Below are 23,478 nucleotides of genomic sequence, written 5' to 3' on the forward strand. Positions count from 1 at the left end.
TTTAAGACTTTTAAATAAAAAAAAAAACAAGGAAAGGAGTGATTTTTCTGAGTTGCAGAAGCAGAGAATGTCATTTCTGTAACTCTACAGGTGGTGCAGAACCTCAGCACGTGAAGCAGGAAGGAGGTACCTGCTGATCTACCTGGCAAACAGGGAAGGTGTAAGTGAAATTTTAGTTTAAAATTTATCCTGCACTGCCCTGTGGCAACACAAATAGAAAACAGCACAGCTCCCTGCTGTGAGCAGCATAAAGCTAATTAATTACAGTTTGTAAATGAGCAGGGGAGCGCTGGGTCAGCTCTGAGTGTGAGGAGGAGCTGCTGTGTCCCAGCCACTTCCGACCTGTCCCTGCCCTGGGGAATGAGTGGGAAAGCAGGATGATGAGGGAAATAACCCAAACCTTGACACACTATTTTGGGTAGGTGTACCCTAAATTAAATCACATTTAGTAATTAAATCCCATTAGCTGCAACAGGTGAGAGATCCAACCCAGCAGACTTCACCTGAAGCAACAGATCCCTGATGTTCACCTTGTATAAATCCTGAACTCTTACAAAGCAGTATTTTCATCTGAGACTTTCACTTCTTTTCAACTTCAAACTGTGACTAAAACATGCCAACAAGTCATGGAGTGAGAAGGTGTTCTAAAACAACTTTATTGGAATGATACAGGAATGGTTAACATACAGGTTAAATCCTCAATGCCTGCTTTCTACATAGGAAAAAAAAAAAGAAAGAAAAGAACAAATTCAGTTCTTGCACCCATGGAAACAGAAAACCAGCACAGAGGTAACAGATTCCTGGCACTCCTAAAGTCATGCAAGAGATCTGCATCAAAAAACTCAAGTTTTACACGCACAACAAAGAGATTTTCGGTATTTTCAGTTTGTGTCGGTGCCTTGTTCCCCGGACAAAGGAATAATTCAGCCTGGCTCACCAGAGCTGCCTTAGGAATGCTGATACAGTTTGAATGCTCCCATATGGCAAGGGGGGGACAGACGAGGGCAGTGACTTTGCTTTCTTAAACTTGGCAATTTTCTTGACCGTTGAGACAGGGATTGACCTCGTTTCAGAATGTTTTGGGTCACTGAACTGACAGAATTTGGCAGCAACTTTTAATTATAGCTTCTCCAAAATAATGGCTGTAATTCACCAAACTTGCACAGGAAGCACAGCGAACTGGTGTGGGTACAGAGACTTATGTGTCAAATCCCACTTTCCTCACCACACTTCACTTAGTATTCCACAGTTCCCAAAAACTTGAGCAGGAATTTAGACACAGAGAAAGATTCGGCCAATATTAAGAAATAAAAACCACCTCACTCAGAAAGATGAAATCATAGTGAACAACAAAAATCTGATGCTGGATTTAAAACATAACCAAACTTCCATCCCCAAAAGGTCTTAAATTTCACAGAATTGCAGTAATTCCTGATAAAAGCTTTTAATAAAAAAGCACAGTTGTGTGTGTGTCAATCTTTAAGGTAAGGCAGCATCCATCCATCCATCCATCTCTCTGCCTCGTGATGCTTTTGTAAGCACAAGCTTCCAACTGCTTCCCAGGCTCCCAAAATGGTAAATCAGGAACTAAAATATGGCCAGGAATTACAGGCTCCTTCATAAGCACTGGGAGAACACACAGGTTAATATTGCACGTGGTAAATTCACCTGCACGAGACACAGAGAGATTTGCAATTCCTGTAATAGATTTATGATATGGCAATAAGAATGGAAGTGAAGTTTTTAAACCTTAAAAAAAAAAACAAACTCTTGCTTAATTACAATAACTTTTGCTATTCAAACATTTATTTTTCATTTGAAAAAATACTGTATGAACCTAATGGCTACTTGAACATGCAGTGAGATGTTTAATGCTCTAAGCAGTGTGAACTGGTATTTTTGTAGAGAAATACATTAAAGGCTTTCACCCTTACACAGGTAAGGAAAGGCCATTTCTGGCTGGTTTGGCTTGTTTGCAACATTGAATCTTGCCCCAGATGTGTCATCGCTCGTGCTTAGGCAGCTGTGAGGGACCTGTGTCCTTTGCCCTTTTTGTCCAAAGAGCCCACACAGATCACTTAAATGAGAAATACGTGGGGTTTGTTGGGGGTTTTATCACCTGTACAGTGTGTAACAATACAAACCTTAAATATCCATTCTACAGAAGACAAACACAACTTTCCAAAGTGACTACAATGGTTAAACTACACAGTACCACCTACAAATTCATCTGAAACCAGGAAAGACACTGAAAATTTACTGTGTAACTCAGTAACATTTTTGAGGCAACTCAGGCACTAAATTAGTATCTGACGAGGTTTTAGATGCTGTTTTCCATAGTTTAAATAGTTGGATCTCTAGGTAAAACCCATCTGCATTCTTAGTACTAAAATAGTTTCTTTAAGTTTACACAAAATGGACGAATTGCCAGGACAGTTTAAACTAAATGTAACTCATTCATGTCTGATTGCTTCGGCTTCCATCAGAGCCTGCTCCTGCTCCCTTACCCTGAAATTCCCATTTCCATCCTGTGTTCAATTTGTGTTACGGACAGTGAATGCTGCAAGCACCAATCAAATGTTAGAAATCACATCTACATTTCTTGAAGCAGAGACAGTTGGACTATTTTATAAAAAGCTGTGGAAATTCCCTTTACAGACATTTAAGGCAGATGAAATTCATGCTTGCTGCTTGGCCAGTGCTTCAGCTTCCTGAAACAGCAAAAGATAATTACACATTAGTAATTTCTCAGTATGTTTGAGAAGGAACACTATAAAACAATAACCTGCATTTTTCAATCTTCTTTCAGCCTTTGTAAGGTGATCACAAATGGGAACAGAATGGCAACAGAAGAATTTTCCTTTTGGTTTTTCCAAGTGTACTTTTCACTGCAAATTAATTTAATTACCTGCTAGCAGCACCATGACCTACAAGAAGATGAATGAGAGATGAATTCCCAGTGCCCTCAGTGGGAACAGCCTGGTTTATTTGAAAGGACAAAGTTCAACATCTGCCAAGATATGTTGGAGTCATTTGCTTTTGTGACTACGTAGAAATACTCAAGATACCAGATTCAATATCATTGTTACCATGAGCCAGCATTGCTAAACAAACAAAACACATGAGGAGAAAGGACTAAGAGGGCATTTCCAAGAAGTCTGTAGGATGTTTTTAGGAGACACAGTGGGTGACCCCAGCCTGCAGGGCAGGAAGTCCCACGCGTAGCTCCCGTATCTTGGACGTGGTGGCTCACTCTGGTTTTCCTGGCTAACTGCCCTCATCCTGCCTTTGAACTCGGGGCGTGGGAAGAGCCAGGCTTGGAGCTGCCATGCTCCTGGCCCGTGCTCTGCTCTCTGCTCTGCTGGCCTGTCACGGGTCAGAGAGCGGGGCCGGGATGTCACCAGGGCTCCAATGTCACCGTGCACCCGCAGGCCTCGTGCGAGGACATCTCGGCAGGTGAGCAGTGAAAGGAAGATCAAGAAGAGCTACAAAGCCTGGAAAAAATCAGTGTTTGATATTCTCTAAAAGACAAGTGGTTCTTTGAATGGTAAGAAAGAGGAGAAGGTTCCCTTGGCTTTGTAATAACTCCCTTAACCAGCCCAGGACACTGCAATGGTGACACCTCACTGATTTGATTTTTTTTTTTATTTCAAGACAAAGTACTTCTCTTCAGAACAGGAAGTGGGAAGCTGGAGAGGATTCCTGGTATTTCTCTCATGCCCAAGAAGGTTGGTACAAGTAACCTGCTAACCTATTATTCTTGGAGATCAAACTCCATTTCCTTGGGCGTGGGCCTGCAAGTTATCTGGGAGAGGCTCAGCTTTCCAGACTTGACACTCTCCCTCTTTCATACTTTTCCTTATTTCTCCTGCAAGGCCCCTCACTGAGCATCCTCTCAGTCCTTAAATCCTTAATAAAGAAATATTAAACATAGCTTTTAATTCACAAAATCCTCTCCCTTTAAAATCCACCCACATTGCATGAAGTAGAGATATTTAAGATAACCTAAAAGGCCAGCCTTTTCCAGAGTTTGTAGACCCAAAGAACAAACCAAACCACCATGACTCAGAAAGTAGTTATTTGAATTTACCATGCTCACTTCTGAGCCAACCCTGTTTAGTATTAATATCAAACCTTTGTGTTCAGAGTCAAATAACTTCCCAAATCTCTCCCAATGGCATTGAATAGAGCTTCCAGTCAAGGCTGCTCCCAGCCTCCTGCCATTTTCTGTAGTTACCATGTCATTCCCTACAGCATTATATCCAAGCTGCACACAGCTATGCTGGAAATATCAATTTCAGCATCTACAAATCTGTGTACCTTCCTCAGCAGCCCACAACTGACTTGACTGGACATCCTAATTGTGGGAGGGATTCCCAAAGTCAGGGGGTACAGGGTCACTTCTGCAAAGGTTATTTACTGTCATCAGCCCAACACAATGTGAAAATTCAGAGGAGTACAGCTGTGTTCTATCCCTCCTGTTCAAAATTCACCTTTTCCTTAGGTGAGGACAGAATTGGAGCATCCCTTAGGACAGAAGCAGAGCTCCTGCCAGCCAGCAGGTCTGGGAAGCAGCAACGTTCCCAACGTTACTGAGACAGGTGACCTGATTTGTTATGGCAGCAGCTGCTCTCTGGTACCACTGCACTTCCCCAGGGAAAGGCACAAGCTCTCCTGCATCCCAGAGTCTCAGGATTGCTTCCTGGTTCCTTGGCTCCATCCTGCACACTCTGCTGAGCAGTGCAGTGCAGGTGTTCCAAGGAACTTGACCAGGACTGTGGTGCTGTGTGCAGCTGGTCTGAGGCCAGCAGAGGTAACGCTGGGGTGCAGATCCCAGGCTCTGCTCTGTGCAGCTCTGCACGAGGCAGTTTTTCCTCATCACACCATTCCCAGTGGAGCTATTGCTGGAAATCTGGCTCCCAAAACTGCTTCAGTCTGCCCCACAGTGCTCACTGCTCATGGGTCACCATCCACCTTTAAAATTAGGTCTCTTAGTGACGTGCACAGCACGACCTTCGACTCGTACATGAGTAAAGCTGAAAGGGAGCGGTGTGTTTATCCATTGGAACAGGAAAGCTGGAAGTGACCTGGAGGATCCTGCTGCTGTCAAGTGAAACGTATAAAGCAGGCTTGTCTTATCCTATCAAAATCAAAAGGAGAATTCCAGCCCATTGCATCCGCAAAGCAGCAGCCCAGTTCATAATTGGCAAAGGAAAATAAGCTTTGGATAACAAGCCAGGAGAAAAAATTACTCTAAAGCAAGACCATGTTATTTCAGAAACAGTGGCTCTAGTTTCAAGGGATTTTCTAGTTAAAAAAATCTCAACAAAAGTTCAAATTAATTACTTTTTTTTACTGAATTGAAAACATTTTTTCATTCTGGATAATTTTTTCAACTAGGTTTCTAATGCATTCTTCAGTGCAAATATTAACTACTCTTTTGAAACTGAAGCCTGAGAGCCTCTGGAGTCTGAGTATCTCCCAGGGAGATCGATGTGGGCAATGACAGCACATGCAGCACATCCTGTTTGAGCAGAGAAGGAGGAGGTGAAAGCCACAGGCTCAGTGTGAGGAGGTGCTCACCTACCTTTGACCCAGGGGGTGCAGTCAAGCCCAGGAACGCGTACACGGCGTTGTTCTCCCGTGCCTCGAAGAAAGCATTGTAGTCCTTCAGCATGGCAGGAGGGAGACGGAATAAAAGACAGAGTGAACTATCAGAAACAATCTCAACTCAGTTTGGGGTGTCACCCAACCCACGCCAAGCAAACTGCTTCCTGTGGCCAAATGCAAAATCCAGCCTCAGCTCAGGTACATGGCATTAGTACTAACAGCACACAAGCTGCTCTGGCTGGAAAAGGAATTCATTCTGTGCCCCCGGAGATGTTGCTGTGAGGTGCTCCAGCCACTCCCAAAGGACAGACTCCACACAAGGCAGATGTTGTCACTGGTCTGGTGTGGATGTTCCTCCTGCAGAAGCAGCTGAGCCTGGACCTTGTGATCAGAAACCCAGATGTCATTGCTGATTCCTGACAGGGATGGCAATTGTGCAGCTATGGACTCCAGCTCTTAAATCTGTCTGAAGTTCAGCTGGAACTTTTACACTGACAGTGCACCTTTCCCACCACATTTCCCACTAAGGATTAGTCTGTGCAGGTGAAGGCAACAGGACGGCACTGCACACTCACAGTGCACTACAACTGCCCTAAACAGACACAGCCACTTCCCAGGAAAATTTAGGTAATAAATAAATAAATAAATAAATAAGAAATACCAGTTGCCAAACCCCAACTAAAGGAACCCAGAAGTTTTGTGCAAGCTCACTGTTGTCCAAGTTACCACACAATTCCCTCACTCTGACTTCTCCGACTTCTGAACTCAGCAGGGATCAGTCCAATGACTTTCCTGCTCTCCATTTTTAACTGATGTACTTTTCTAGCCTCCTCCAGCCTTTCTGGGCAATGTTTGGATGCAGGAGTCCTGGCTGGGAAGCCCAAGGCAGGCAGCAGCTCGGTCTCAGGCTGGAGTCAGGGAGAGCTGTTTAGGGCACACTGCTTTCGATTCCTGACTGTCTGGGAGGCAAAAGCCTAAGGAACAGCAAGTGAGGGGGGCAGCTCTAAGGAGAGGCTGCTGCAGCTGGAACAGAACAAAGTACAGGGAGCAGAAGATTCCAGCTGCCTGGACTTCAGGGATATCAAATTATTGCTCCATTTGCACACGCAGCATTCACATGCTGGTTTGATAAAAATGTGTGTGATTATGTTAAATCCTCCCTGAAGCTCTTCTGTTGACAGGACTGGGGCTGCTTGATAACAAAGGGATTGTTTATCTTGCTGGTGCACAGCCCATGAGCTGCTCTGCAGCATCTCCCAGGACAGGAATTCCTGGGTCTGAGGAGCAGGGCTCATGCCACCTCACACAGCATCTCCAGCTCCAGCCTCTCTGCTGTGCACGGGCCAGGAAGGCTAATTTGCTCTTTGCTCTGCCACTTGTGCTGCATCAGATGGAACAAATAGGGAACTTCATGCTTGAGAGGCATCAGATAAAGACAGAAAGAGGTTCAAATTCTAGGCAAAGAATTAACTTTTACCTTCCTGAAAGCTAAACTGTAGCAACTCGAATCCAGCAACACAAACTGACTGAATTTCAAAAGTTCAGTGTGACATCAAGCAAAATTTTGGGGATGAAATAAACCTACAGCAAGAACCTTGTAACCACCCCCTTCTCAGATGACTACTGATCCTTATGTTTGTCTCTCCAAACCAACCTTTTTCCATGTCACAACCAATCAGTAAAATTTTGAGAGCCAAGTGGCACAACAGCTCACTGTGGATATTATTTCAAGTTCTGCTTCTATTACAAGCAAGGAAAATTCTTGGCACATTGAGAATAATTTCTTTCAGTAGGCAAAGATTGGTCTCACAAAAGTCCAGAACTGGCAGGTCTTGACTTACAGACTGTGCAGGTCAGAACCAGACTTCAAAAGGATCAAGAGGAATGCACACTGTGAGCTCTGTTCAGAAGATACTAAGTTTTAAAAATAAAACTAACAGTTAATCTAATAATCATTCAAGCATGGCCTGCTGAGTACAAGTACTGCAGGGCAACTTACTTTTGATCAAGCATTAAAATAATTACAGTAGGATTTGTGTTTGCAACACGAGTTTTAATCTGTCCAAGGCACTGGAGTAAGTGAACCAGAGCAGCTTTCCTTATGCAAGCAGCACACAGAGCTGATCCCAAGAAGGATCAGAAAACTGATTTACGAGCATGGCAGACATCAATTCTTATGATCTGGGATACACACCTACTGACAAACCCCACATGAGCAGAACAGATCTCTGAACTTGCTATAGAACATAAAGTTGGTGTAAAAGGGCCAGATTTCTGTGAGGTGTTAGTTCACAATCATGGGGAAAATGAGGATTAAAAAAACCTGGGAACTTTCAGAGCCATAAAATGGAAAAAAACCCACAGGAAAAGAAAATTATGTATGTACTGCAAGGTAGGATCCAAATCAAGAGTTCTATATTTTAATCTCTCCTATGGTGTGACTGGAATATTCAAGAATCAATTACTACTAAGATCCCAAGATGAGGGGGAATGTCTAACACCTCCTACAGCCTTCCCAGTTTGGGCAACTGCAGCTGGGCAAGCCCTGCCTTGCTGCTCACCACAGTGAAGCACAGGCAATGGCAGAGAGGAAGGGGAGAGGGATGAGCACAGAGCTGGAGCTGAGGGGATGAGCACAGGGAGCTGGAGCTGAGGGGGGATGAGCACAGGGAGCTGGAGCTGAGGGGGGATGAGCACAGGGAGCTGGAGCTGAAGGGGATGAGCACAGGGGAGCTGGGATGAGGGGGATGAGCACAGGGAGCTGGGATGAGGGGGATGAGCACAGGGAGCTGGAGGTGAGGGGGATGAGCACGGGGAGCTGGAGCTGAGGGGATGAGCACAGGGGAGCTGGGATGAGGGGGATGAGCACAGGGAGCTGGAGGTGAGGAGGATGAGCACAGGGGAGCTGGAGGTGAGGAGGATGAGCACAGGGAGCTGGAGGTGAGGAGGATGAGCACGGGGAGCTGGAGCTGAGGGAGGATGAGCACGGGGAGCTGGAGGTGAGGGGGATGAGCACAGGGAGCTGGAGCTGAGGGGATGAGCACAGGGAGCTGGAGGTGAGGAGGATGAGCACGGGGAGCTGGAGGTGAGGGGGATGAGCACAGGGGAGTTGGAGCTGAGGAGGATGAGCACGGGGAGTTGGAGCTGAGGAGAATGAGCACGGGGATCTGCAGCAGCCCTTACCCCGAGGTAGCGGCTGTCGTTGAAGAGCCGGGGGGGCAGGGGGTTCCCGCTCGCTGGCCGGCTGTCCTCAGGGACGTTCTCCCGCATCCATTTCCGGTTCTCCTCGTTAGCTGCGATGTCCTTCTCCTCAAACTCAATTTTGTTGGCTTCCAAGAAGCCTAACACATCTTGCTGCTGCTTTTTAATCTGTCACAAAAGAGGGAGGAAGGGAATAAGGCAAACAAAATCAGTGAAATAATTTTTGATGCCACTCTGGGATTCGATGCAGAAACCAGGGGGTGCAAACCAGGTTGAAAACAGGAGTGGTAAGAAAATTCTTAGAATCAAAAAGTATCTTCTGAAGAGTCAGAGCTGAGCCTTGACTTGGCTCCTACAAAACTGAACAGGCTGAAGTATAAAGATGCTGTCCCTCCACAAATGTGTACTGTGTACCTTAAAGGTGCCAACCCAAAAGCAGAGGCATGAGCAGGGCCCTTGTGCTGGTCAGATTTTACAGTTAACTCACGGGAACGTGTTTTTTTTTTCAGTGGAGTTGCTTGGAGGAACGTTTGAGGTACAAACTGCTCCCTTGAGCCCTTGGAAGCACAGGCTGAACCCCCTGTTCCTTCTCAGAGTCCAGGCATTTATCCACCTCAGTGACAAAAGAGACCTCACCAAGCATTTTTGCTTCACACTTCTTTGCACAAAAACCCCTCTCCCGCTGTGTCCTGCGTGTCAGCAGGGCAGGTACAGTCCCTGGAAAACTGTGACCCCACATCCCCATCCTAATTCATGCCAGGGAAGCTGAGTGAGGTCCCACACCTGATGCCACCAGTCCTTGTGCACTCACACAACATCCAAGGGAAAAGTGGGATCTGTGTGGCAAGCACAGTGCTGGCTCTGCACAGGGAAGGAGGTTTTTATTACTGTCATTATGAATTACTGACTTCTTGACACAGCGATGTTCTGCTTATGCTCTGCTCTCCCTCTATGTGACTTTACCACCACAAAGGAGATTATAACCATGCACGTCCTAGCAAACAATAAAAAAGTGGAATTTAATAGGAAATTTGTTTTCTTCAAATTACCCCCTTCACTGCAAAGGTCTGGCTTTACCCTAATGAGCTGAGTGCCGCAGGAGCAGCGTTTCACACAGATGTTGCCGGTGCTAACTCAGGTCAGCCGCAGCTCCCGGAGCAGCCGCTCCATATACGGCCACAGGCAAACCCGGGCCTGCCGGGGTCAGGGACAGCCAGCCCGGAGCCAAATATGGAGCCGGGCCCCGGCTCGCACAGCCCCGCACCCACGGGCACCCAGCCGGGCCCCGGCTCACCCAGCCCCACATCCACGGGCACCCAGCCGGGCCCCGGCTCACCCAGCCCCGCACCCACGGGCACCCAGCCCCGCATCCACGGGCACCCAGCCGGGCCCCGGCTCGCACAGCCCCGCACCCAACCCCGCAGGCACGGGCATCCAGCAGCGCCGGGAGCGCCAGGAGCAGCAGGGAGTATGAGGAGAGCGCTGCCCTAAAGGAGGTGGGCTGGGGAACAGAGCCCGGCAAATCCAAAAGGGAATGTTCGAGCCCTCCCTGGCTCGGTCTGGAGCTGCTCTATCCATGGAAGGCTCAAGCAGAGCTCGGGAGAGGCGCATCCAGCTCAGAGCAGCACAAAGGGACCGATCCCGCTCTCCCGGCAGAGGGAAATGTGCTCCCAGCTCCAGCTGCCTGCTGAGAAGCCAATGTCATTCCTCCGACCACGTCAGCACAGGAGCCGCTGGACTCGCTCTGAGAGCATCCTGAAGCAGAAGGATATTGCTAATTTTCATTGTGGCTAAAAATAAATCAAACTGGAGGAGTTAATACCGCCCCGAGGAAATAATTAGTGTAGAGGCTGTATAAAAACATTCTCAGCAGACTCAAAGCTCTGGGTAAGAGGTTTCTTTGCCTGCCTCTAACAGCACCGGAGAAGGAGGGGAAGCTTTTCTCTGTTGGGAAGGGAGAACTTCCTTCATAAACTGTTCTGTAGGGCTAAAATAAGGGAAAGGTCTTTGGAATTGTAAACTCTTCTGTCAGTAAGACCTGGTACTAAATGTAAATTTCCTACAATCTCTAAATTTCAGATCCATGTAATTTTTATTACTCTCAAGTCCTTAACTTGTAGAAAATCCACTGCTTAGTGAGAACACACTTTGAGATGCCCCAGAATTATTAAGGAATTAGAGAAAACCAAGGTTTACCCACTCTACCATTAACCTGTACAATCTGCCACGTAAAAGAAGAGCTTGGAGTTGGACAGGAATTAACATTTTGATCCCCTGAGAAGTCACTTTATTTTTTTTTTAATCATTTTGACTATTAGATTGTCTTAGCCATACACACATCCTCACACCCTCCCAGCATCTCACAGTGGGACAGTCTCTGGGTTGTTTTTTCAGCACCAGGAGGTACAACCACATCCCAAACTGATGACTGTGGCTCCAAAGGGTGATCACAACCCTCTCTGCTTGTTTTTGAAGAGCTGGCAAAGCTGGAAATGTATTTTTTTTCTGCTATAAAAGGCACCATTGTAAGGCAAGCATGAAGTTTGGTTTCTATTGCTCTCAGGCTGTCTGTAGTCAAGGGAGGTAATTCTCTAGAGAACTCTACAGAAAAGCAAGGAGGTGTTGATGCATGAGGAATATTAGTCTGGAACCCTTGTTTTCTGGCCAGACAAAAAAAAGTTGGAAGATTAAGCAGCAACGTTTTCTCCCAGCTCCTCAGCCACGGTGATGAGCACCTACACAAGAGCAGTAAATGCTCCAGAGAAACACGGCACCAACCACTGGGCAGCAGGGACATCGAGCTGCCAGACCCTGTTATTTTATGGGATTTTATTTAGAAAACTTCCATTAATCTCAGGCAGTGGAATAGTGCTGGGAGGGAAAGGCCAAAAATAGAGCAAGAGACGTCTGCTGCTGCTTCAGAGTGTTTTGTCTTACTTGAAAGGGCACACGTTCTCCTCGGGACAGAGCCTGGAGATGGTTCCTGCTGCCCATGTTTGGGAAGGAGCGAGGAGCTTTTCTTCAGGATGCGCCCGTCAACGCTGCAGCCGCTTCCCAGAAAACCTCTCCCAGCTGCCTGGGCAGGCAGGGACAGCAGCCAGCACCTTCCCAGACCCTGCACCTCAGCCCATGTAAACAACTGTCATGTCTGAGGCCATCCTGGCCCGTGAAGGGCAGCTCACTGCAGTTGGCAAACACGAAAATCCCTGTTTATTCCGAGTGCTCCTGACACACTGTGCAGGGCCCAGAGCAGCAGCGGAGAGCCAGGAATGTGCCTGGAGCCAGAGCAGGAGCTGGGGAGCCCAGCAGGGCCCTGAGCCTCGGGACCAGCACGGGTGGGCAGGAGATTTATGGAGACACAAAAGCACAAGAACAGAGAAATAAAGATAGGGATGGACAGAGAGCTGTAAGGAAGGGAAGAGGCTGGGGGTGGGAGTGGAGGGAATGAGCAAAATGGATGGATAGAGATCAGGGGAAAATCCTGCTGGGATGGAGACAGAAGGATGGGAGCAGGTGAAGACAGGACTGCCAGGAGGAAGGGCTGCATCCTCTGGAGCTCCCCACTGCCCTGCCTGGGAACAAAGATGCCCTTTCAGAGCCCATCCAGCTCACAGGTGTCTTCACCCCAACCCCAGAAACAGAAACACATCCTGGGTTCTCTGCCTCAACACACACTTGGGAAAAAACAATTCCTAAGGTGAGTGGAGATATTTTATTTCTTGCTGGTGTTCCCAAGATAATACTGAAAGGAACATTTAATGAAATAAATCTATTTTCTCTTTGTTCTGGCTTTCAGGGTCTGGTCCCATGACAGAAACAGCTTTATGGCAAGTTATTGGTGGTTAAACAAAATCTGACCACACACTGTGATCTTGCAAAACAAAATCCACTGGATATCAAGATTCCCTTCTTTTACAGTTATAACCCAATCATGAAACATTAAGCTTTCAACAGAGCATGAGCACAAATAACATTATAAAAATGAGTGTAGAACTAGCAACAAGTATTGTCCCTCACTTGAGTACACATCAGAAATTCAATTTACTGTTTTTAGATCTAACTCCCATCAGTGATGTCAGTAACACAAGAGAAACCACATCAAAGCTGCCAGAGTACAAATAGGTGATGTTTGCCAACAAATCAATCCATCAAAAATAAAATTTTAACCCCAAAGTGGGAATAAACTTTCCAGAAAATGCTGCAACGTTTTAAATTCTCTTCCAAATCTTTACTCACTGGAAAAAAAAATTTAAAAAAACCCAAAAAACAAAACAAACAAACAAACAAACAAAAAAACCCCTCAGCTAAAAGATAATAAGCAGAAAGAAGGCAGGGATGATGCTGCAGGACCTGGGTCCAGTCAGCAGGCAGCATTCCAGCCTCAGCTCCAGCCCTGGACTGTGCTGACTGTTCAAGAGCCAACTTCTCCCAGCACCACCCCACTGCAGGGAAATACTAATTTTAAACACTTTTTGGATCTGAACTTCACAGAAGTTCTATCTCATTTGGTGTACACAGGCATACACACAGCACAGTCCAGTCCACACTGCTGGCCAAGAAGGGGTTTGGGTTGGTTTTTTCCAGTCTTGTTATTTTTTCAGTTTATAAATAAATCCCCTGTTGGACAATAGACATGTTTTGGAAATCTATTTATGGACCACTGGAACTCAAATTAGGTTTACAGTCTGAGTGCTGCTGTTTTGATCCAACAACAAACTTGCTGACTGTGGCTCTGCCATCCTGGCCCTTGGCACGGGGCTCCTCCACCATTTCTGTGCCTCCTGTGTCCCAGCCTCCACACAGGGGAAAAACATAGATTCTATTAATTTCATTCCCAACGATGGATTAAATGGCTCATGCTTTATTGTGAGGATTTAAAAGAATTATAAAGATATTTCTTATGATGTTCCCAGCCATTGTTATATCATCGGTTATAGCATTAGGACAAAGGAAATGGCCTCAAGTTGTACCAGGTAAGATTTAGATTAGGAATTAGGAAAAAGTTTTTCATGGAAATGGTTATGAAATATAGTAACAGGCTCCCCAGAGAAGTGGTGGATTCACCATTCCCTGAAGTGTTTGAAAAATGTGTGGATGTGGCACTTGAGGACATGATTTAATGATGAACACTAAAGGGGCTGGGGCTGGGTTGTTGGTGGGACTCGATGATCTCAAAGGTCTTTTCAACCAGAACAATTCCACGGTTCTGTGATTCTCCCCAGCCCCTGGTGTGCCCTGAGCTGCCTCTCCCAACCTCACAGCTGGGATCCACCACCAGGACAACAGAGAAGCAACACCTTAGAGCAGATCTTACACATTTGACCTTACACATTTCTCAATTCAGTTTCAAGACACCACCACATTCAAAAGGGGATTTTTTTTCCATTTCCAATTCCAGCCTTCTGGGTTCCAGCTAAGCAAAAGCAACTACAGCTTTAAAGCAGTTGTACTGTATGCCTATGATGGTTTTAAAGACACTGCTTCATCCTTAGTGGGAGCAAATCTTTAAATGCCAGGAGCAGCTGCTTTGTGCAGGAAGGTGAATTCCAAACTCCAGGTGATGCTACTTGGTTGTGGCCAAACTTGTAGCCATCAGTTCTCCAGAAGCTTCAGAGTCTCCTGAAGATGATGGATAAGCTGAAATGTAAGCAGTGAATGGGAAAAGTGCAGTGCAAGAAATGTTCAGCAAACTCCACTGGCAGCCAGCAGCAGCGAAGTGGAAACCCCCAGGAAGTGATTTTCCTGGGAGGAATGGGCAGCATGAGGAATGCCAAGTGCTGCCAAGACAAATTGACTTGTCACAGGGTGTCCTGTGGACTGAGCTGTGGCCACACTGCCACAATCCACTGCCACTTTTTGGAATTAGAGTACAAACTATTGGGTGTTTTGGTTTGGTTTTTATCTGTCTCACCTAATTTCTCAAATTACCTTGCCTTCCTCACTGGAGTCCCTAATACAGAAACTCATCCTTTCAAATGAGCTGCAAAATGATTAGAATTTCTCCTCCCACTACAGCCTAATTTGTAGGAGTTAAACAGCCCAGCAGCTCAGCCATGGATTTAAATGTCACACATTCCTGACAGCCCCCTAAGCTCATTCCCCACCCCAGCACAGGCAGCAGGGCTCCCTTCCAAGCAGCCTCAGTCCTGCCCTCCATCACAGTTTTCCTTGCTTTTACTCTGATATTCCAGAAACTGGGTTTTTTTTGTCTAGAGTGGTTTTATTGGTTTTATTCGTATGAATAAGCCAATTTTTTTCCCCCTGTATTAGCTTAAAATCCAATGTGCCAGTTGTGGTGGTGCCACTGTAAATGTGGTCAGAGGGTGGGAAACCTGCAGGCAACTCCAGCAATGACCTGGCTTGATCAGAGCTTTGCCAGGTGTCTCCCAGCAATTCCTGTCTCACTCTTTATTTCTCCCTGCCTGGTAGAACGTCTGCTTATTTTTAGGTCTGGGTAATTATCATCCCAGAACTCAAAGCACTTCTTTGTTCTGGTTATTTTAAGCAGAGCATTACACGAGTAGTGCCATCGTTGTCTCTCCCGATGGATTCTGGTCAGAAGGGAATGAGATTGAGGACAAACACAGCAAAACCACCATGAACTTACAGGACCCAAATCAAACACAGGAGACTGGAAAAGTTCACACTGGATTTGTGCTGTTCTTTTTTTCATTTTCCAGAAATTCAGCAGTGTCCAGATGGACTCCATATGTACTGACTCTCTCCCTGCAGGGTTTTTTGAGAAAGCCCATGGCAATATCCACATGAATCCTGCACAGCAGCGCTGGTTTGATGTGGTTAGACCCCAACAGCTTAAAATTGATTTATTTGGAAATGGTTTTTACCACCAGGTACCCACTGACCCTGGGCTGTGTCAGCATCACCAGCCCAAGACCTGGGGCAGGAGGGAACAGGATCCAGCTCCCACTGAGAGCAACAACCACATTATTCCTGCTGCTCATGTGTGGGTTTGGAAGACACCTTTTAAAAGCAAGAAAAGGTGAAAGGATGCAAAGGGACCACCACTCAAGAGCGAAGCTGGGGGAAATCCAGGCTAACAAAAGGGTTTTGCAATTTAACCTGGAGGTTACATCACGTCTGGCAGCACACATGGGCTGTCTGCAACAGGGCTTTAGCCTGGCATAAGGTACCACCCCACAGACCAGATTTTGGAACACAAGCCAAAAATATAGCTGGAACAAAGGACAAAGTCTGCATTTCCCAAAACAAGACCACAACTTGCTCCAGAAACCATAGAAAGTTACATAAATGAAAAAGCTGATTCATGAGAACAAAAATAAAAGCTTCTCTCATGGATTATAATGCCATTGTAACTGCATTCATTCAACAATCCAAGGCCTAAAAACTTGTTAAATCCCACACCAACAACACCCAAGTCCAAAGATCTTTGTGCACACAACAAGTTTTTTCCTACCAGAAGAACCAAACAGAAAGTGAATGTCACCTCCGTGTACTAAAGTCCTGGGGAATCAGGATTGTCAAGGGAGCCAAGGGTGCTTAGAGACCCAACTCCCACTCACTTTTATTTACTCTGACTGCAAAGAGAATAAAATTCCAGGGGGATTTGGCATTTAGTTCCCTTGGGCTGCTGTGGGAAGTTCAGCCAGCAACACTGGCCTGGCCCCTCTGGTTGGCACAACCCAGCACAGCTGAGCAGGTTCCTAAGTGCCACACGGCCAACTTGCTGCTGGAGTTCAAGGAATTAATTGAGAAAAAATAAGAAACCTTTTCTCTCTTGCTGCAGCAAGGAGGGTTTGAGTTCAGTGTTCCAGCAGAGCTTTTCAGTGTCACTAATTTGGTGTCAGACACACAGTACAGCCAAACCCACCACACCTCGACTACAGTCAAATTCTAACAAGATACTAAAAGGCCACAAATAGGTCAGAACTGTCTTGCTGCAACATCCAGCGTCTGTTTAGCTACTTTCCTCCTGCAGTGGCCAAAAGCAGATTCCTTTACCCATTAGTCAAGTAGGAGGACAAGTAACATTTCCTTATTTATATCTCCCCAGCTTCTGGCACACAGCAGCAGCAGCACTGCCTAACGAAGCCCTGATGACTTTTTAATGTGTTTTAGGTTTACTTTCCATGAAGGCACCTTAAGGATCAATGTTATTATCACAGCTTAAGGCAAATTCTGCTCCTAACAAATGATACCCAAGCACTGGGGAAGTGTGGGGGTGAATCCATTCATCCTTTAGCACCTGCCTGTCAAGGACTATTGTGCTGTTACCAGGATTCTAACACAGAACATCTTATCAACAACACCTGAAGCCTATGTTTAAAAGTACCATTTAATAAACTTCACTTTTTGTTCCAGTACATGAAAATGGTTCTGTCAGCTGAAACCCCACCTCTTTTCCTACTGAAGCACTGAATTCAGTAGTAAATCTTTGTCTTTTTTTGACTGCAAGGAAAAGATGGTGGGGCACTGAAAGGGCTCTCCAGGGAATGATCACAGCCCCGAGGCTGCCAGAGCTCCACGAGTGTTAGGACAACATTCCAAGGCACAGGGTGGGATTGTTGGGGTGTCTGTGCAAGGCCAGGAGTTGGACTTGATCCTTGTGGGTCCCTCCCAACCCAGGATATTCCATGATTCCATGAAAAGAAGGGTGACAGTGCATTCTCCTTCAACTCTTCTCCTTCCTGGCTGCTCCCCAACACATTTTCAGTTGCTCATTCAGCATTTCCTGGCCTGTCCAGGCTCCTGACTGCACTGGCAGCATCCAATTGCTCTACCCAAGAGCCCAGCTCAGTCTACTAGAGATGCACAAACTCCTGGGAGTGTTCTGGGGGATCAGATGCACCCTCCTTTAGTCAGGGTATCTGTGTCCTCACCACAGCCAGAAATGACACATCCCTCTATTCTCTGCGTAGATGCTTCTGTTCATTCTGTAAAAGGTTCACAGAGGGTCACTCCTGCCAAGTCAAAGTCATTCACAAGTCAGGATATGCCAAAGCTCTTCCCCACAGCAATCATGGCCTGCTCAAAGACTGCCTCCCCAAACACAGACACTGTGTGCATCCAGACACTGACTTGCTGTTTCTCTGGGATTTTTCCTTCCTTTTCTCCTTTTTTTAAAGTTCTGTGAAAAGTGACAGCAATGCCCAATGGGATTATTTGCCTGGATTTCAAAAGCAAACAAACCCCACACAGCCAAAACTTCCTTTTGCAGGGATTTTAATGCAAGATTTTAACATTTAAAATCTCATTCCATCAGCAGCCAAAAAACCAGAGATGTTTGCTCATGGGATGGCAGCAAGCCTTTTTACACTGTACTTCCTTGCACATGGAACACAAGATGCCCAGCAGCTGGGCAAGGGAGAAGTTAAAACCTAAAGTTCCAGAAGTTCTGGCAGCACTGGAGCTTGTGCTAGCAAAGGCACCAAACCTCTCTGCCTACTTTTGGTAGACAACCCAAGAGCCTGAACACAGAAAAACGGTGAATGCAACTGAAGCTTCCAATTGCTGAACACTGGGAGGTGTCCCAGATCTGGAGAGGTGTCAGACTGACACTTGTCCCCTCACACAAGGAAGGTTTGATTGGAGACATGGAGGGTGGTGACTCCACTCTGCTCATTCCGGGCTCCAGGGACAGCAGCTGGAGTCTCCCCTCCCTTCACGTGATCTCTGCAAACAACCCCAGCAGGAGCTGTTTGATTAGGGATGAACTTTGCACGGGAAGCAGCCTGAGTGTCAGGGAAGTCTCTGGGCACTGCCTGGCAGCAACTCCAAACTCCTACAGCCTGACCCCTCCAACACCCAATGCCTGCCCATCCTCATGCAGGGGCTGTGCACAGGCTGCTCCCAAAACTCACCTCACCCAGCCAGGTCTGGGATTATCCGGGAGAGATGCTCAGGGAAGCACAGCTCCTTCCCTGGACACTCAACATGCATAAACCAGGGCTATGGAAAGAGGCCTTCACCAACTCCAACGGCCTGCCCTGAGCATGGATCCACCACTTCTCAGAATCACAGACTCACAGAATATCCTGAGCTGGAAGAGACCCTCAGGGACCATCGAGAGTCCAGCTCCTGGCCCTGCAAAGGAACCCCAGCAATCCCATGCTGTGCCTGAGAGCTCTGTCCAAGCAGTCCTGGAGCTCTGGGTCCATGACCATTCCCTGGGGCACTGTTCTAGAGCCTGACCACCCTCTGGATGAGGAATCTTTTTGTAACATCCAGTCTGAACCGTCCGTGACACAGCTCCAGCCGTTCCCTGGGGTGCTGTCCCTGGTCAGAGGGCAGAGGTCGGTGCCAGGCTATGCCTTGGCAGGGCTCCATGGAGCTCTGAGCCGGGAATCTCCCCCAGTCACACAGCACTGCTGCTCCGGGGCCCAGCCCAGCCCACAGCTCCGTGGGGATTCTTGTCCCATCACAAGCAAAGGAAAGAAATGAGCCAGGGCAGGCAGGACTCCTGTCCCAGCAGCAGTAAGGACTGAAAGCAGGAATCAAACCATGCCCTCAGGCCATTCCTGCTACAAGCTTTTGCTTCACTCAGCAGCAGGAAGGACTTACAAATATTCACATATCAGGATGATTTTTTGGACTTTTTTTAATGACTACTGAAGTTATCCAGAATAAACATATCTTGCAAAATCAAGCTTCCAGACCTAAGCTTCCTCTTACTTTCCTTTAGGTGAGGATAGGTGACCACTGATGTGTGGCAAACCACAGGTTTAACCACCACTGACACTGCAGCATCTGGAATTGTCATCATCCAAAGGAAAACACCACCATTACAATACTAAATAAATTGACCCTTGGCAATTTTCTAAGTCAGTCTTGTGGCATTTGACTTTTATAAGCCTGAAAACTGCTTGTCTGGTCCAAAACCAACAGAGAGCAAGCTTCCTACTGCAGAATACAGACTCCATTATCTCAGTTATGCACTGACAAAGCATAAGCAGCAGCAGAATATGAACTCTTCATTTATTACACACAGTTGTTTTCTGCAGCAGACATGGAGCTTGGCAGGCTGAGTTTCCCTGGAAGTCTCCATGTGCCTTGTCACAGCATCCAAACTCAGGGCTGGGTTAAATAAAAACAAACAGATCCACTCCTCCCAAAGCCCAGCACCAAAACAACAACTCCTGAACAGCACAGGGCTGAGTGGCAGGGCCTGGGAGCATTCCCACCCCTCAGGCAGCTCTTCTGTGTATTCCTGGGCTCTCCACAGCCTCAGCAGCTCACTGGACTCTCTTACTCGAGTCACAAAAGGGGAACTTCTGCTATGTGGAAGAAAAAAAAAGTCCTTAAGTCCAAGCTACCTCTGTCAGAGACTCTTTGAACTATTTTCATCTCTCAGAGCTCCCTTTCCTGAGCTCTCAGTCATCAGGAATAACTATTTTTTCAAATCACTGCTTCTTTACTTTCAGGGATCATTTGTGGCTGATTCTACAAACGGTATCAATACACCACAGCCCAGCCCCACAGACAGGCTTTGCACATGGACTGTAAAGCAATTTACCACACAGAAAACTGATCTCCAACAAGACAGTGAAGCTCAGTATCACAAGATACAGACAACTCTCTGACACATGATATATTCCTAAACACTCAAACATTTACCATGTGGCTGAGAAAAGCAGGGTAAGGGCCTGAAGGTGCTGCTCATCACCTGACTGCTTGCTCTGGAAGCTTTGAAAAGTCCTGATAGTCTGGACCTCACCTCCATTGTCAGATTCTGAATCTGTTTTTTTTCAGCCAGCCTCCTTCTGAAAGGCAGAAGAATTATTTCTCCTTTATCTTCAGCCTCACAGAGATCCCAGGATGGGTCTGAGCAGTGCTGGCAGCAACTCCACCCTGTAAGAGCTGACACAGCCAGGTCCCACCTCAGTGCCCCTGACACTTCACCCTCCACACCAGCCCAGCACTCCAATAACATTTCCAGGGCAGCAGCCTGAGATAACAACACACACAGGGCTGCAGTTTGGGGGCTTTATTGAAACAGCTGCTGCTGTAATTATTTTTCAGAAGCTGTGGATTTCTGCTGGTGATGAGGAGCCCTGCACAGCAGAGGGAAAACAGGTTTGGTTGTGCTTGTGTGACAAGCTGAACTGTGGTTAGGAAAGGAGTTAAAAGCACAGACAGCTCTGCACGAGGCCCCTGTGGTTTGCAATAAAAGCAAAGTTTATTTCCTGTATGGTTTAGCACACAGAGGCTAAATTAACCAACAGGAGTAAAAGTTTACAGCATTAATTGCTGTTTCACTGCCTTTATATTGCCAGGCATTTATTCTTTAAATAAAAGACTACTTTCAGAAGAAATATAACGTGGCCTCAGGGATCCAGGTGCTTCAGATGTGTATTACTATTTATCTTTGAAGAATTCATATACCACAGATCTTAGTTAACAAAGAGACTTTGCTGACTGCTGTTCTAAAACTAAACCAAGTAATTTTTTGAAGAGAACAAAGCTTTCTTCTTCAACAGAAGAAGAGAAAAAGCCATGGATTAAATAAAAATTTTCTTCCTCTTTCCAAGTAGAGCCAGGCTGTCTCGGTACAGAACAGCATCCCAAAAGCTTCCTGGAGAGGAAAGATTCAGCAGAGCACAGCCCGTATGGGGAGCCGTTTTCTGACCCAGTAATTAATTGCCCTGGGTAACATTTCAAGTGTGAATCATCCTGAAGGCCCCAGATCCTTCTCTATGTTGCTTGGACAAAATATTGTCTAAAAACTGTGTCTGTAAGTGGGAGAGATAAATTGTTCTCACAAGATCTGGCCACACTGCAGTTTCTAACACTTTGTGCAGCTGAAACAATACAGGAGTTGGCCAAGCTCTGCCATAGGCAGGAAGGCCAATGCCTGGGGTTTGCTCTCAGGACTGCTCAGGAGACATCCTGAAGTGATTCTTGGAGGAATTAACAAAATGGAGCATTTCCCATCACCAGGCTGCTCTCACCCACTGCATCCCCACAGCCCACAGGGAAGTGCCACCTTCACCCCAGGGCAGGAGCACTAATTTGGATTCTGCCCATGCCTTGGAGCCACAACCTGGAATCACTTTACAACTCCCCACTGTCTTTTTAAAGTTTTATAGATCCCTCTTGTCATCATGGTATCTGCCTTTTTTTTTCTCTAAACCACAAGCTTCCTTCTGCCTCAGTGCAAGCCAGCATCTGCTTACCCCAATCAGAAACTAAGATAAATACACACTGCATTTTATTTTTTCAAAGTTTAAGTCCCCAGCTGTTTATTTGCTGTAGGATGGAGTTCTCCAGGCCTGGGCAAGCAGCCAAAATGGCTTCATTCCCCTGCTGTTCCTCAGCCTCAGCCTAATGCTGATGGCTGGCAGGGGGAGGTGATGGCTCTCCCAACCTTCCAAGCTGCCAGCTTGGGTCCCAAATCGTTCCATGGAAGATGGAGCTGTCTGTCCAGCTGCTCCTCAGTTCATCCAGGTGTCAGGTTCTGAGGGGAACATTTCCCAAGTTTATGTAATGGATTTACTTTGATCTTTCCACAGCATGCACAACAAACCCCAGACCTCTGCAGGTGAAGGGAGGCTCTCACAGGGACCTCCTGGTACATTTTAATATGATGGAAGGGAACAGAAATTTGGAAGAAGATTGCTCAGTCACAAAGGTTCCATGGACTGAGCTACCAGAACCAAGAGACTTGTTTATCTGCATTACAGGGTGGAATTTCCAGTTCTTAATCAGGATTACCGGGGCACTAGCAAGGAAATTTGCAAACCTTCTCCTTTATATTTCTATTCACATATACTGTATTTCCTGCCTAGGGAAAAAAAAAGACACCAAACATCTACTAGCCATAAATCAGCTTCACTTGAACTTCATTTCTAACCATATGCAGTGAAAATGTTTTGGGATATATTTTCATTCATTCACGGAGTTATTCTGCTCCTTTCCTGCTCTGCCAGTTGTTCTGCAGCTGCTGCTCTGGCCAAATACATTTGCAACATGTGCACAGGAATGTCTTGGATAAGCAGCATTAAGTGTTTCCTAAGGAATCAAATCTTGTCCTGCTGTAGTCCATGGCAGAATTCCCAGTGATATAAGCACAGCCAGAGGTTGATCCCATGAGGTGAATACAGATGTGCTGTTTAAACCTGCCTGGCAATGAGTATTCCCACAAAAACATGGGTTTATGTGAAAACTGTCATTATTTTTCCCAGAGGCTTTGTGTTTGCTGTTTCCATCAGGCTTTTCCAGTTGACTTTGAGCTGTGCCTAAGGCAGGAGAGGTGTCTGATCACCTACCCTAAACATGGACCAAACATGCAGAGTGTCAGCATCTACACAATGATGCTGGTCTTGAATCACCACATACTTGTTTCGTATGTAAGAAATGCTGAGACACCAACCCAACATATCCCAAACACACACATATACATTATTTTCCACCAAACATTTTCCAGGACAACATGGTCTTAATTTTTTTTTTAATGCAAACTGTTAACATAATTTTGGGAGCAGAGCCAATTTCATTCAAGAAGAGAAGAAAGCTTTACTGGGTTGGGTCCAACACTTGTCTAGCCCAGTCTCCTGTCTCCACTGGTCACAGATCCCAGTGAAGATCACACCAACAGACCGAGCACAAAGAGCTACACCACATCCAGCTTTCTTCCCAGGCTGCAGTAATTCACAGTTTTGAGTCAGAGGTGTAGTAGTAATGTTTAACAGC

General features: G+C 46.3%; 1 protein-coding gene across 1 annotated transcript in view; it reads right to left on the reverse strand.

Annotated features, from left to right (window-relative positions):
• Positions 1–632: 632 nt before the first annotated feature.
• The window catches only part of SH3BGRL (SH3 domain binding glutamate rich protein like), a 30,649-nt gene continuing 7,803 nt past the window's right edge, over positions 633–23,478 (reverse strand). The window contains exons 2-4 of the mRNA XM_014888205.2: positions 8,794–8,979; positions 5,588–5,668; positions 633–2,711 (exon numbers count right to left, since the gene is read on the reverse strand). Coding sequence (XP_014743691.1) covers positions 2,679–2,711; positions 5,588–5,668; positions 8,794–8,979 — 300 coding nt within the window. The 3' untranslated portion in view covers positions 633–2,678. The remainder of the gene's footprint in view (positions 2,712–5,587; positions 5,669–8,793; positions 8,980–23,478) is intronic.

This window comes from Sturnus vulgaris, chromosome 14 (assembly GCF_052056855.1).
Source record: "Sturnus vulgaris isolate bStuVul1 chromosome 14, bStuVul1.hap1, whole genome shotgun sequence".
In the NCBI taxonomy this organism is placed as follows: Eukaryota; Metazoa; Chordata; class Aves; order Passeriformes; family Sturnidae; genus Sturnus; species Sturnus vulgaris.